We start from the raw sequence: 16735 nt of genomic DNA on the forward strand, positions 1-16735 counted from the left end.
CTCTTTTCTAATTGTAAACACTTTCCTACAGGTAGTTTTCATATATTGAGAAGTGGGGTTTTCAGAGTCAGACTTGTCTTCCTGCCCTGAAATATAAGGAAGAATATAATTTTTTATAACACTTTATTTGGAAAGAAATAATTGGTGATGAAATGACCACAGTTTATGCCAGTAGCATTGTTGATTTGTGAATCTGCATATTAAAATAATTTATTTGATCCTCACAACAGGATATAAGATAAGGAAAGGAGGAATTTATTAATGCAATCCTGGATACACTGCTGGTTACAGACATACCTCCTCATAAAATACTGAAATGTAATCAGTGATAACAACATAGCAATTTTCTTTATCACATTTTATTACATTTTTGGTAGCCTTCATCTTGTTACAGATATGTGGCTAAACTCAGTATAGAAAATGTGAGGTCTTTGGTATATAAGGTTTTCAACCCTTTTGAAAGAAATAAGGTTTATTTGTATTTTACATTCTATATGTACTACATATGAGAAAGTACTGTAATCATGAAAAAAATCAACCTCAGGATTTTGGCATACCCCCCCCCCCCCCNAAAACTGAATTTTGGTGTGCTGCTTTTGTGTGTACATGTATGGATGTGCACCTTGCTAGGCACCTGAAACTTTTGACAGATTATATTCATATTCAGCATTCAAGAGAGTATCCATCCTAGTTGGTTCCCAGTGAATCTGAATGTTCTAGCTCCAAAAGTAAGGGTCCTTCAGATAGGCCTCAAAACAAAATGATTTTCCCAAAAACAGCACTCACAGTTGTCTTTAGATTTCAGTAATTTATGGAGATTATATCTCCAAATAAAACTGCATTGGTGGAATCTTCAGGAAGATAATGCTATGCATAGTAGGGGCCTAAATGTGAAATATTTTCTCAATACCAGCATTTATGGCCAAATGGATTTCATTGTTGTCAGTACTCATCAACCAGCAGTGATCTACTGTGCAACAGTCAGTTTTTGTTTTCAAGGTAATAGAGTCATGGTCAGTCATATACGAGAAAGTATATTCAGTGCCTTTGCTCCTTATTTTTTAGCCTACTTTCCTTATTTTGAAAAAATAAGAGGTGGCTTGTGAGATCAGCTTGTTTAAATGTGCAGATTTGTTGTAGGTGAGCATTACATCAGAATCATGGTCTTCATGACACATTTAAAATCTGTAGGAATTTCTCAAACTGTTCCCAGTGGATTCCAACATTTCTTCCTATATGCCATTTCAATATTGTTTTCTTTATTTCATAACCAGAAAATTAAAAGTGTATATTTGTAAGATAATTACTGTCTGTGATTTTAGACCAGCCAGTGGATTTGATTAAGTCCACTGAGAACAGGATTGTAGGGTGTCTGTGGGTTATAATAGGTCCTTTGTTACAGTGCATTACCCTCACTGCCATGCTACTTCCCATNCCAAACCGGGAATTCAACTGAACAGCTAGTATTGTGCACATATTTAAAATATTAAGATTTTTTATATGTATATATATATATTATTCCGGTGCAAATATGTGATGTTATACACAGTGCTTTAAATGGTTTCAGTTATGCATAGATAACCAGAGAACAACTATTGAAATTTTAGCCATTTATAGGATATATCTTGCTTACAGATCTATGTTAGTAATTCTGGTTCTTTTTGCTTTAATTTGAGCAAGGAGGTAAATAAAGATAAAAAATAAAAGTATTTCAAATGTCAGAAATTTAGAGGTGTTAACAGTGGATATTGATGTTATTGTATGTTTATCTCTTGCATAAGCATGAAGCTTTTGCAGGTATTTGCTATTATTAATTAGACAAAATATCTGCAATTAATTAATTTATCATTTGTTTATGTGGGTTGCTTGTCCTTCAGATATAAATAATGATGTAGATAATAGGAATGAATAAAAGTTGATCTCATTGAGAAGTGTTAGGGACAGTTTGCTATATTTCCCCAATTTAGACACTACTCGTAAATTAATTTGTATTTAAAGTAAATACTATATATTTAATAATGTAATAGAAAAATATACAATGGTTAAATACCATTTGAAATAATAATATAAGAAGGCATGCAATTATTTTGTGCATATACATAATGAGTCTGTTGTTACAGAAGTTTTCCCTTGACATAATGTAGCTTCTGTTATTCAACTATTACTGTATATGTGACTTCAGAATTTCTTTCTGTTGCTGAAGTCTAAAATTATCTTTTTCAGGACTGTTGTCATCCTGAGTCAGGGTTTAGCATACAGTGAAATCACCATTTTAGGTTTCTTTGGGGATCAGTGGATTTGAACACAAAAATGAGGAAGCTCTTAAATGCAGGAAATTTAACACTTAGATGGTTGACTTTGGTTTACTGATATTGAACATTAAATGAGGAAGAACCTTAAATGAAGAGATTGATTAGCATATGTGGTCTGTCCAAAAAGAAACCAAACTTTCTTTTTAAAACATTTATTGATAAGCTTACAACTTAATAAGACTTGTCTCCTTCAAAATAGTCCCCTCTACTGTCTATACACTGCTTCCAGTGTTTTTTCCAGTTCTGGAACGCCTTTTGTGGGATAGCGTGTAGGTCCCATAGTGAATTTTCTTCTAGCTCTTCTATCATCTGAAATCGGCGACCTTTCAGAGTGGATTTCAACTTTTGAAACAAAAAAGGCTGCAGAGGCCAAATCTGGAGAGTAGGGTGGTTGGGGGATGACAGTCGTCTCGCGTTTCGCCCAAAATTCACAGACGAGGAGCTACGTGTGAGCAGTTGCACTGTCGTGATGCAACATCCTGGTCTTATTTCTGCACCCCTCAGGCCTCTTCCTTCGCTCTGCCTCCCTCAAATGCTTCATGACCTCCAAGTAAAACTGTCCATTGACTGTCTGATCACATGGAACAAACTCATGATGAATGACGCCCTTCCCATCAAAAGGAAAAAAAAAAAAAAAGATCAACAGCACCTTCACATTTGACCAACTCTGGCATGCTTCTTTTGGTCACGGTGACGATTTTCTCACCCACTGTGATGATTGGGCTTTTGTTTCGGTATTGTACCCATACACCCACGTTTCATCACCTGTTATGACATTTTTCAGAAAGTTTTCATCAGCATTTGAATGATCAAACAGCTCCTGACCGACCGTGACACGGATCGCTCTTTGCTCATCTGTGAAAAGACGTAACACAAATTTTGCAGTAACGCGATGCATCTCCAATTTTTCAGTCAAAATTGTGTGGCTCAAACTTTTACTGATGCCTCTTTCTTCAGAAACTTCACTGAGTTAGGCAGCAATTTTCACGAATCACAGCATGCAGTTTCTCAACATGATCATCGTCCTTTGATGTGGAAGGCTGTCCAGGTTTGGGATCGTCTTCGGTGGATGTTCTGCCTGATTTGAAATGTCAGTACCATTCGTAATATTGTGTATGGCTTAAACAGTCCTCTCCATAAGCTTGCTTCAACATCTGAAAAGTCTCTGTACAAGATTTTGCCAATTTGAAACAGAATTTCACACAAACACATTGCTCTTCAAGGTCCTTCATGTTTCAATTTGCAAAAATCGCAAATGGCACAAGAGACAGGTTCACCCTACCGCATGTACTGGCTGACTAATTGATGTTGAGTGATCGGGCAGGTGTCAGGTTTAAGCTTAAGGTAACAGTGCCACTGTTGCAAGTCACCTGTGTTGGCTTGTTGGCACCCTATTTAACAAGTTCAGTGTCTTTTTGGACAGACCATGTATGGTGAAATCACCATTTTAGGTTTTTGGGGGGATCAGTGGATTTGAATTCTACAAGAAATTTCAGATACAGTAAATACAATATTATAGTTGAAATGTTCCAATTCAACTGTAGCTAGTTAGTTAGTTGGTTATTGGAGAGGGTGGGTTTTCCCCATGCACTGAGACCTGTATTGGTCCATTGTGCTGCCCTCTGTGATTTCTACCAGTCTCTATATCCTACCGGTACTGGTGCTTACCGTCAGTCCCGCCCAGCCAACGAGACCGGCTCTACTAGGTGAGAGGTATCTATAATGCTTCCCCCATCTACCAGAGGTATTAGAGACTGCTGTTGGGCGGGAAACGTCCGGTAATTTGGCTCAGTGACCTCCTTTGGAGATATGAGGTTCTTTTACGTGCCGTAAAGCTACGACGTGGAACCCACGGCTTAAAAGTCCCTCCCGGTGGACTTGTTCCCTGAATTTTTCTGCCCTTAAAAATTCGACGACCTCCGCCAGGTATTTGAACCCGCTTACTACGAGTCATGAGGTGGGAACGTTACCTCTAGACTACGGAGGCCGCTAATTCAACTGTAAGAACCCAACAGAACCAGAATAAAGTTGTACATTTTCTCAAATGAACTGGATGATATGTAACAGTGTGTGTTTAAGCAACAGCTGATGTGTGGACCTGTATGAGAAGTTAGTGAGCAACAGTGAACTTTGTAAGGTAAGGTAAAGCTATCCCTGTAACAGGCCCTGGAGGCCCACAGGGTTGTGAGACGCTGAAGCTCCCGCATTTTCTAGATAGTTGGCTCATGGATGGTGGTCAGGTTGTGTGACTTACGCACCAGCTGCCCTTTACCCCCCAGGAAGATTCCTGGTACTCACTTCTGTTATAGGTTACATTGTCCCCAGGGCCATAATGTGGCTGGGAGGATTAAGTCAGGGAATTGAACCTGTGACTTTCCGGCTTGTAGCACAGTGCCCCTAAATGAATGCATATAGCATGTGGTGTTCCCAAGCAGTCACCCGGCCAAGTACTAACCATGCCTACTCTTGCTTAACTTTGGTGATGGTATGAGAACCGGTGTTTTGAACATAGTATGGCCAGAGCTTTGTACTTGATATTTACGAATTCCAGTTAATGTAAGGGTTGTGTAAAATGAATTTTAGCTTCATAGTATTTTGTGATGATTGATATAAAACTGTATGACTCATCGGCTTTGTAAATTGTTGGTTGGTTCAAGATGATTTAAATCTTTATATAGTAATAAGAAACATAAAGTTTAATGAAGAAGAATCAGCTTTTGCCCTGCACATATTAGGCAAAGGTCACCAATACGGGCCTATGGAACCGATCATGGAAATGATCGAAAATGCTATGTCTTCAATATAAAGGAAAATTACTATATTTTATCAGTTTAAACAGCTTAATGAAATACTACAACAAAAGAGCATAAAACAAAATGATAACCAGAATAGTATGCTTGACACTGTGATAAGACACGAGTACATGCCCAGAAAAGCGCCACAGGGAACAAGGGTATGAATATGCAATACAGCACAAAACAAAAGAGTACCTCAAAACAGCAAAAGGCAAACACCTAGACATCACGATATAGGTATGAATGCACAAGATAAATTTTGAATAAATTTGGGGTTACAGAAATACAATGAAATATAATACGTTGTGCGTTCAAGTTCTAAGGTCTCTGATTTTTTTTGTCACACAATAATCATACAAAAAAATTTGAATCTTCTGTCACTTTTCAACGTAATCTTCCTGCAACCGTACACATTTTTCACAACGTCTACGCCATGATTCCATGGCCGCTGTGAATGCTTCTGTAGGAGTCTGTTTTGACCACTGGAAAATTGCTGATGCAATAGCAGATTGAAAAACGGCATCCATTGTCACAGTTGATGAAAAGAAACATTCATGCCTTCATCACGTGTCAACATCGCCTGGCAAATTGCCATACGTGCAGCCTTGTGGTCATCCGCCAGAATACGTGGCACCCACCTGGAGGACACTGTCCGCATTCGCAGGTCTTCATGCAGGATTTTGTGCACAGATCCCACGGAAATGCCAACTTTGGAGGCGATGTTTTCCACACTCTGCTGCCCTGAATGATTGGACATCAAGTACACTTGAGTGCAATCTCCCATCTACCAAAATATTGTCTATCTGATTTTGCATCTTCTCATCAGGAGATACCGAAGTAAATTTATGGATGTTCTGATGTGGGAACACTGCACCTTTGACAGTAAGATTTTTGATGTGGCAAAGTTTACTACTCTAACTCCATTATCATTACTAATTTCATGCAAACTCTCATTCCCAAACGGTTTGAAAATGCTTTCCCTCCCTACTTTGGCATTGAAATCTAACAAAATTTTCATAGGGTACTTCGGGAATTTATCAAATACATGTTCTAGTTCTTCATAGAATCTATCCTTTATGTCATCAATTTTATCTTTTGTTGGGTCGTGAACATTCATAACAATGATATCACACTAGTGACCTTTTAGTATTACATAGGATATCCTATCACTAATGAACTCTACCCTCTTAACTGCTGATATGATTCTCTTATGTACAAAAAAACCTGTACCTAATTTATGATTTTCATTCCCCTTTCCACAGAAAAATGTATAGTCACCTGCTGGTGCAATGCCACCTCCATGCCATCTGACCTGTACTCCTGCTATATCTAACTTATATTTTAAGATTTCTTCTGTCACTGCCCTCTGCAAACTTCGAACATTCCAAGTGCCAAATCTCATATCCATTTTCTTTAGCTTAGGTTGTTTATCCAAGGAATCCGTCCAGGTCTGAGGCTTTGTGTTCATTTTCGTAACATACTTATTTCTTACGATGAGGAGTTGTTAGCCCCACGCCCAACCCCGAAGCTGGAGGACCACCCCTTGTCGGCTGTCCACGACGGCTTATTCAGTATTTACAGCTTCCCTCTGCAACCTAAGGACGAGCCATGCCGTGGTGACAAGGAATCCACCTAACTGGCAGTTATTTAACAATACATATAAATGTACATGACCTTGATACTGACCTGTCCACAACTATCTCATTTCATTTCATTTATTTCGTGTCCATGGATCATTATACATGATATAAGACTTAAAAAGACATCTAAAAACTTAAATACAAACAATATGCTATGTGAAATGATTGTGGTCACCAGAGTGGTGTAAGATTATAACAGCAGTAGTACTATAATACCTTTTTATGTTGCATTCGAATACAGACTTCTATCATCCTTCTTTTCTAAAAATGTATCCTCTAGTAGAATGCCTAGTATTTTCGGACTGGAGACTGGGATTACTTCCATCGACAACTATTGACTGGTCCCAAGTGAATGGGCGTTTTCTTTTGTCTGAGGGCAGAAACAGGGGCCAGTATCTCAAACGATGTTTAAAAAAGTCAATAAATGTATTCTCATACAGTCACGTACTTCCTGTTCCACGGATTTATGGTTCTCACAGCCGTGGTTATAAAGAGTTCTGTCTTCTAGGATATAACGCCGTGTAGTCCGTTCCATGCAAACTGACGTTTCGGAAGAACATTTCCCCTTCCATCTTTAGGGTCCAAGAATAAACCAAGCAAACCAAGCATGAAACCTACGAGTATAAGCAACACACATACTGAGAAATCCCTACTCGATTGTTCGATAGTGTACCACACTCGAATTATTCGATCGTATTTGAAATAAAACTTCTCGTGGCGGGTGACATTCGTGGGCTCTTGGGACCTCCATTTACATAACTCAACGTCAGAACATTGTTGCATTACGAAGTTTCTCACTGTCAAAAAGTCAATAAGTGAATAGTTTTCGTAGGGAATGAAGGCTCTGCTTCCTGCATGCTTTATGCTGGTATATAGCTTTACTTACTCGTCTACCCTAAAGATGGAGTTCCTTCGGAACGTTCGGAACCTCGGTTTACTTTCGACTCTGACCGAACTACACAACGTTATATCCCAAAATATGAAACTTCTGAATAGATTTCTTCGTCATTGCAATTATTTTGCTGTGATCGCCTTTGCATAACATTGCTGTATACACTTGGTCGACTTACGACCAACTTCCGTTCCGACTGACAGGTCGTAAATCGGCCATATATTTAGTAACAGTATTTTTTAACCTCTCTAATCTTTTTATCATCTTTATGAGTTATTTTTAAAAACTTTAACATTTTAATTATCTCTTATTTTTTATTTTTTTGTGGTTGTAAGTCTCATAGGTCGAAGGTTACCAAATGCATGAACGTTGCGATTTATCGAAAGGAATGCGTCCATTCTGAAGATCCCGAAGATGGAATGTATGTCGCTTTTGTGAATGAAAAATAATACGTTATGAAGTCAGGAGTCGTGTTTTTTCCTCAACTGAACAATGCGTTTATGGGAATAAACAACATCTTAGCTCATCCAATTTCCCGTAGCCGAAAGTGTGAATAAAATATGGACTATATATGCATTAAAGACGTTTTTCATTCATACTGATTATTACTGATGGGTACTATTTTCCGGGGCCTCACCCCACGTGTTCCGTGTAATGCGGTAGAAGAAGGTAAGAAGGAAGCTTAGCTTTCGTTTTCTTTGTGTGGTATATTTGGCGTTAATGATTGGAGGCGGTATGTTCCACCAAAATGTACATGAACTGGAACTACACGATGTCATCAAAAGTTGCTCCTCGTAAGAACGTGGGAATCTTGCAACCAGTATATTGATGTTACAGAGCTACGTAGCCGGAAGGTTGTCATATCCGTTATATATGCTCGTATACGGAAGTTCGCGGTTTGAATGTGAGACCGGAAAGTCGGCATACTGAGATTTTTCATGTGTTTTCGCAGGTACACCAGGCCGGCAGACTTAGATGACTCCACTATCGCACCTTTCCAAATGCTTTCCAGTTCATATTGTTCAGTGACATCATTCATCAGACAGTGTTATTAAATAAACCATAAATAAATATATGTAAGTTTCCTCATATGTTAATAAAATCCTGCTATGAGGAAATATGGAATAGATATGTATATCTCTGAATATTCAGTATCTTGATGCGAAATGGACACTGTTGTGTTCTTCAGTGTTCTTTAGAGTACGTGAAAATGGAGAGAGTCCAAAAACCCATTGATCCCAATTTTCATACACCATCATCAGAACCCTTCATGATCTACTTGAACCCTTTGCAGTCTACTTAATATTTTGTTTGTATTTACGAAGTTAATAATAGAAAGTTGGGTTGCTTTCAGTGACCAGTATATCATGAACCTGAAAGTTTGGTCTGAGGCTTCATTAAATGGTATCACCAAAAACTTGCGTCCGCATCATAGTAGTGTCAGTGGGAAGCAGAGGAAATTAAATAAAAGATCCTGGGATTCAGACATACCTTTTCCCAGTAAGTATTATTTTTTAAACATTTGAAATGTTACATCAATTTGGAGAGGTTTGAATTTAAATATTCTTTTAAGGAGCTTTTAAGAGATGAATGAGAGTTGATTTATATTAGAAAAGTTCTGGCACATTTCTGTGATGCTGAAGCAATTAGGGTAATGTCTCAAGTAGGATTTTAGCCTGGCTCTTTGTTGGCCATTGTCTCATTTGCCAATTTATGGTGTTCCTGTTGGGCCTTAGCTAATAGCTCACACATGACCAGTACCTATTGTACAGCACTCCAGCAGGCAGTACAACCAGTCCTAACCTATGTAGCAGAAGCCAGATCAGATACTTCCAGAACAAAGCAAATTCTGAAGGTTGCAGAAGTAAATGCCTTGAGAGAAACTGGGAAAGATAGGGGTTGATCATGTAAGAAAGCAGGCTGTTAGAGAATGGCATGAAATTCAATCAGTAGGATGCTGAATGAATGAATGTAAGAAGGAACTGAGAAAACACATTTGAAGAATGACAAAAGATAGACTTGTTCAGATCATTAGAGATGACTCCCCAATAGGGGAAAGAAGCCCAAGAACTCATAAGTATTGAAATGTGTTGTGTCAGGGAACAGGTAGATTGTTCATGCTGGGCATGTCAGTTGTGTAATGTATCTGCATCTTCTTTCACCTTTATCTGCTTTATAATTTATGTTTATTTTTATGTGTTAGTAACTAGTCTCAGGGTTTCCGTTGGTAATTGGATTTATTGAACGCTTATTACTATGAGTATCTATAACAGCCTCATTGGTTTACTAACTCCAAAGATCACTGTAACTGCAGCACACATAAAGTTTTATATGACTTCACTAGTTGTTTGCTTGGTAATGGCCCCAGACAGTGAATATTCTTCTGCTTCCATGCTCATGTCCTAACTGGCTGGCAACCATCTCACAGCTGAACTAACTTTCCTTTTTCATACTTAACTGTATAGGCTAGGCATGGATTGCATAGAAAACATGCATCCAGCAGTTCCTCTGTTGCATACCATGCCATTACCTGGCAGTGGTTGCTTTTATTTGTTGCACTATTCCAGCTTTCAGCTGTCATGTCATGGTATTTACAAATATAGCAACAGGAAATTATGTTAATAATAGTATAGGAACTACGGATGTTTATTGGAGAATAATGTAATTACATCAAACTGTCGTGAGAGCAAAGGTGCACAAATAACTCCGCCATATTTTAAAATTAGATCTAGAGACTGATGGTTTACCACCAAATGGAAAGTGTGGAACAAATTCTTTTTCTTTCTTTTTTTTTTTTTCTTTTGTATCCCATGTAGCTATTCATTGCTGGTTATCGACAGAGCTAATTAGTAGTTCATACTGTCATATGTATAGTGACTATAGACAGCATTTGGATAGGTGAATGAATTTATTGACCACTTATACACACAATTTGGAACTGCAAGCAATTCCAGTGCTATCGCTTATCTGCACACTTTACAAATCACTACAGCACAAGCTAAGCCTCAGTATTTTAGTCCTCCCTAGTCATTGTTTGGTAACAGCTCTCAGCAGTGGAGATTTTTATTTCTTCAGCTTCTGTGCTCAAGTCAAAGTCACATTGTGACTGACAATCAGTCACTCAGTAAATCTTGGTGTTGAGCCCCGACATCTATTACTGTTTGACAGTTAGGGTCTTCTTTGTGGGGTGCCCTCTCTGGTGAGAGGATGGGTCTGTCTTTTGCATATGCTGCTGGTCATTGCTAGCACTGTCTTTCTCGGGTCTGAGTCCCTTGGGACTTGCGACCATATTTTACTGTCTCAGATTTGATACTTCCCTTTTTGTCTCCTCCAATGACTTGCAGGGTCACGGTGGAGTTATTCAACCCCACCTCCACACGGGAGTTCTGTGCTCATGCCATTGCCTGCTGATTGAATACTACTCACAACTGATAGTATGATGAATTAATATAGAGCAGTTAGTGGAATGGTAATTGACAGAGGAAACCGAAGTACTCAGAAAAACCCTACTCCCGTGATACATGTTTTACAGACCAGTAATGGTATGGGCCCTTCTATGAATCTATATTGGAGAGTGGAGGTATAGCTTCACCATTTTTGACCTTGGCACTAGGTGGAGGTGAGTGGTCAGCTTCACGCCCCTACTGCTTTACACCCAGAGAAAGAGCCCCAGTACCCATTGGCTGGGAGGCTGTTTGGGCCCCATGGTGGGTATAGGTTTTGTGGAAAAGAGATAACTTCTGTCCCTGCCAGGAATTGAACCCTGGCCATCAAGCCCATAGCCTGTTGCTGTACCGACTGAGCTATCAGTTACAGACAAATAGACAGCAAACTTAAAGTAGCCTAACAGTTTTCAGTGAGTGCATCCTGTTGTGTATTATATATTTCTTTATTGAAAGTCATCACAACATAACAATAATATGTGTTTGTAGTTTCAAGTAGTACTTTACTACAAGTTACAGCTTTCAGGAAGCCATCATCAGGTAAATACATTTAAGAAACTTCTTTAGCTATTGAATTGCATGCTAATTACATGATGTAGTACAAGGTGGTTCAGATATGACCGGGACTGATTTTTTTTAAACCATAATTGCCAAATATTTACTTGCACATGTCAGTCTTCAATGTACTCCCCTCTGGAGTGCACACATTTTTTCCAATGTTCTGGAAGCATCATAATGCCCTTTTCAAAAAAGGCTTGTGGTTGGCAGAGTAACCACTTGTTGTCCACAAACTGCATGCCTTGCAAGTCTGATTTGAGACTTCCGAACAGGTAGAAATCACTTGGAGCCAAATCGGGACTGTACGGCGGATGTGTCAGAAGGTTTCATTTCAATTTCCGGAGGGTTTCCATTATTTTGGCCATATGGGGGCGTGCATTGTCTTGAAGGAAGGCTACCCGCTTTCCACCTGTCTTCCTCTTGGACTGGAACTTTTCCTACACGTCTGTTGCCAGGAGGTCTGAGTAATAAGCTGCATTGAGTGTTCGGGCATCTGTCAGAAAGTCTACATGGATAACCCCCTGCCAGTCCCAGAAGAACGTTGCCATCACTTTTCCTGCCGAACGGCTCCTCTGCACTCTCTTGGGTTTGGGAGAACTGGTATGCTGCCACTCACATGATGACTGCTGGGACTCAGGAATGAAATAGTGCACCCACGTTTCATCGGTGGTCACTATAGACTTAAAAAATGCATCACCATTGTCTTCAAACTGCTGTAGGAAATGACTGGCAGCTTGCATGGGCACCATTTTGTTCATGTCCGTCAAAGTGTGTTTTACCCACCGTGCATTCACCTTGCGATACTGCAGGTAGTATTTCACGATGTCTTCTACACTACCAACACTGATGGACAGCATTGTTCCAGTGTCCTTGATAGTGATGCACCTATTCTCAAGAATAAGCAGGTCTGCATGATCAGTGTTTGGCTCAGTGATGGATGTTTGCGGCCGATGATTATATGGTTCATTCTCCTCGCTCTCTCTGCCCTCTCTGAAGCACTTACACCACTCAAACACACGAGTCCATGAGAGAGACACTTCCCCATACTGTTGCTGGAGTCTGTTATGAATTTCAGCGAGGAATTTGATCACAATACGTTGTTCTACGCTCCGCGGTACCTTCTGTTTGCTCATCACTCTAGCAACTCCCAGACAGGACTGAACAGGTTCTAACCCAAACAGGAGGGAGGGTGGAGGTTGTGACTTCACTCTCTCAAGGTCGCACAGCTGCTGCGCATTGCGGCTTGTTTACACACAAATCAGTCTCGGTCATATTTGAACCACCATTTATTAGATTTTTCAAATAGTATACAATAATATAAAATATAAAATTACATTGAAAGTAAAAGTCTTAAAATGGACTAGTTACATAATTAAAATACAGTTAAGAGTTGTACATATAATTATATTTCAAAGTAGGTAGTTCTAATCATAATAATATATGGTGTTGCTTATGCGGACATGTTGTATACACAGACGGTTGTTATGGTGCTCGGAGGCCCATTGCTATATTGTACGTTATTATTTAATTTTGATTTCTATTATCTGATGGGTGCCTCCATTTATGTGTAAATGTCTGATCTGGCGAGGAGATAGATTACAACTCTAATTAGCATGCAGTTCAATAGCTAAAGAAGCTTTTAAGTGTATTTACCTGATGGCTTCTTGAAAGCCGTTACATGTGGTAAAGTACTACACTGGAACCTCGCTTAACGAGCACCTCTCATAACGAGCAAAACAAATTGTAAAGAAAATGACTCGCTTAACAAGTGACGAGAGGGGAAGTCCCGGATTGTGCGCTTGCTATATCAGTCTGTGTTTAGCACTCGTCCCACTAGCATCTTAGTGTCGCTTGTGATCACACATTTTTCCAAACTTGTGTTCAGACATATTATTTGTGATTTTTTGTGCAAAGTTTAATAACCCTTGCAAAAATGTCACCGAAGAAAAAGCCGCAAAAAGACAGCCACAAGAGAATAAAAATAACCGTAGAAATGAAACATAAAATCATTGAAAAGCGAGAACGAGATGTGAGTGTGGCTGATCTAGCTGTACACTAAAGCACTCTTCGAGTGTTGTTTTGAGGGGACTGAAGGGAACAATGTCACTTGCAGAGAGTTTTGGAAATATCACTTCCACATCGTTGCCTGCCTCAGGATGATCGAAAAGGCATGGGAAGGGGTTACCAAGAGAACCCTCACTTCTGCTTGGAAGAAGCTTTGGCCGGAGAACGTTGTCGAATATGATTTTGAGGGGTTTGAGGTAATACCTGTGGAGCCTGTAGTTAACGAGATTGTGTCTTTGGCCAAGATCATGGAGCTGGAAGTGGATAACAATGATATTGATGAGCTTGTGGAAGAGCATGGCCAAGAGCTGACCACTGAAGAACTTATGGTGTTGCATTGTGTTTCACAGCAATAAGTTGTGGAGGAGAGTTTGTCAGAGGAGGAGGAGCAGGTAACAGCAAAGCAACAATCTTCTGGCACAATAAGAGAAATGCTGAAAGCATGGGAAACTGTTGCATTGTATATTGAGAAGCATCACCCTAATAAGGCAGTGGCTATGCGCACTACAAATTTATTTAATGATAATGCTGTGTCGCATTTTCACAAAATTTTTAAGTGTCGGCAAAAACAAATGTCTCTAGACAGCTTTCTAGTAAAAAAGAATAGATNCTGAGCCCTTCTGGAGGAGCTGCCAACTTTGCAGCTACTCAACAATTTCCTAGAATTTTATGGAACCTGAAGGTTCATTACTGTATTCACAAGAGCCCTGCACTGGTCCCTATCCTGAGCCAGATCAGTCAAAACCATACCATCCCACCCTGTGTCTCTAAGATCCATTCTAATATTGTACACCCACCTACGCCTTGGTCTTCCCTGTAGTCTCTTTCCTTCTAGCTTTCCCACCAGTATCCTATATGCATTCCTCTTTGCCCCATTCGTGCTACATGACCTACCCACCTCATCCTCCTTGACTTGATCATTCTAATTATACTTGGAGAAGAATACAAGTTATGAAGCTCCTCATTATGCAGTTTTTTCCAACCTCCTGTCACTTCGTCTCTCTTTGGTCCAAATATTCTCCTCAACACCCTGTTCTGGAACACCCTCAGTCTATGTTCCTCCCTTAATGTCAGAGACATATATTATTAATTGTTGTGTTGTGATGGCTTTCAGTAAAGAAATATAGCCTAACAGTGTTTGCTGAAGACTTCCCAATATAATTGAGTCTGTGAATAATGAAATGCAGTTACCATCAAGTCCAGTTTTAAAATTGACTTTGAATAATATGCTTAGTAATTTGGATTTGAACATGGTAACAGAAAGGGTAGTTAAGAGCTCTGGGTTATGCAATTATTTCATGTACTTCAGGTGAAGAATACCTAAAAATTGAGCTTGAAATTCAGTTACTGTAACTGATTATGCCAATACTAAAACATTTTGTTGTTAATCCTGATGTATGATGACTCCAGTTGTACATTTTGTTAGGTACAAGAGTCTCTTTCAACATAAATGAGGAGATAATTCCATTATTATTAATGTGCGGTTAACTGAGTATAATCCAAATATTAAACTGTTTCTTATAATGAACAGTTTATTTTATTTATATACAAATAATAGGTATCTGATTAATAGTGAAATTGAATGTGTTTTCATTGCTTTAAGTGTGTGTTATTTTGTGTCATATTGTGATGTGAGTGACTTCATCATGCCATATCAGCTGGTAAAAGGTACCATTTTCTTCCCTCTGAAAAAAAAAATAAAATTGTCCCTGTGCTTAATTAGATAAGCAGTATGTTACGTAAACATATGGAGGTATAGCTCCACCTTTGTTGACCTCTGCACTAGATGGAGGTGAGTGATCAGCTTCACACCCCTGCCACTTTACCCCCTGGGGAAGGAGCCCCTGTTACCCATTGGATAGGAGGCTGGGTGGACCCCAGAGTTGGTCTGGACATTGTGGAGAAGAGAAAATTCTTGCACTGCCATGAATTGAACCTGCGCCATCCACCCTGTAGCCTGTCTCTATACCTATCCTGACTTCTTCTCAGAAGCCTTGTAGAATTATATTTTGTTATTCATGTGGTTGCACCTAACTGTTCATTCTTTCTGCCATTATGTGAAATTGGCTTCAACCAACTTCACTTCCTTCAAACAGTAACTGAAAGGCAGGAATGATATAATGTGTTGCCAGTGGTGATTCTCAAACATTTGCTGTGGCTGCATTCAAGAATAAGGGAATTTTCTGTGGTCACCTGCTGTTCTGAATAGCATTCCCTATTAAGCTAACTGTTTTATGTAAGACAGTCGAACTGTGTACAGATTTCATATAGTAGTCATAACTGAGAACCAACTTATAAGGAAAGCTTGCCTTAATTTAATAAATTAACTTTGTCCACAGGAGTGCCTACATCTTTATCAGTCATACTTGTTGGTACTGCAGCAGTTGTATGCTATATAAATTCTCTGGATGGAGGATTTGTTTTTGATGACTCAGAGGCCATTATAAATAATGAAGATTTGAAACCTGAAACACCCATCTCAAATCTTTTGTATAATGACTTCTGGGGTACACGTCTTACCCACAATGCAAGCCACAAGTCATATCGTCCTCTTACTGTTCTGTCTTTTAGGTGAGTACTGGAAAGTCATCCCAGAATCTCCTGAAAATCCTTTAGCCACTTGGGGTGTAGAGAGAGAGAGAGAGAGACTCCATTTATGTCACCTCACACTCTGCGTGTCTGGACTTGTAATATAGTCACCAGACCAACAAATCACAAACAGCACATCTAGATCAAAGCAGATGCTGCAAATGGTTTATGTTGTTATGCAGCCATTACTTGCACTTCCATGAGATGTTTATGTTTCCATGTTGAAGTTCCTTCTTGGAAACAGAACAGAGTCGAAACATGAAACCTGAAACATTAAATGGTAGCCTGTTTTCTCTGAAAGATCTCTAAGTGATTTTTATGAAGAATGTTCGTCTGGCACTGATTTCATTCAAATTCTTTCCAGTGAGTACCCATCATTTGAGTCAGTACTCCTTTTTGGGTCCAATAACAACCCTCTCTGGCTAAATTTGTTTATGACTGT

The 16735-nt window shown here is 39.2% G+C and overlaps 1 protein-coding gene across 3 annotated transcripts in view; it reads left to right on the plus strand.

The window, feature by feature from the left end:
- The first annotated feature begins 8037 nt into the window (after window positions 1–8037).
- Window positions 8038–16735, plus strand: part of LOC111866810 (protein O-mannosyl-transferase TMTC4) — a 45235-nt gene continuing 36537 nt past the window's right edge. For 2 of the 3 annotated variants that reach the window (XM_023856084.2, XM_023856086.2), the window contains exons 1-4: window positions 8038–8308; window positions 8592–8715; window positions 8994–9139; window positions 16044–16275. In XM_023856084.2, coding sequence (XP_023711852.1) covers window positions 9007–9139; window positions 16044–16275 — 365 coding nt within the window. In that variant the 5' untranslated portion in view covers window positions 8038–8308; window positions 8592–8715; window positions 8994–9006. The remainder of the gene's footprint in view (window positions 8309–8591; window positions 8716–8993; window positions 9140–16043; window positions 16276–16735) is intronic. The other variant, XM_023856085.2, reaches the window with a different exon arrangement.

Source organism: Cryptotermes secundus, unplaced genomic scaffold, assembly GCF_002891405.2.
Source record: "Cryptotermes secundus unplaced genomic scaffold, Csec_1.0 scaffold446, whole genome shotgun sequence".
Classification (NCBI taxonomy): Eukaryota; Metazoa; Arthropoda; class Insecta; order Blattodea; family Kalotermitidae; genus Cryptotermes; species Cryptotermes secundus.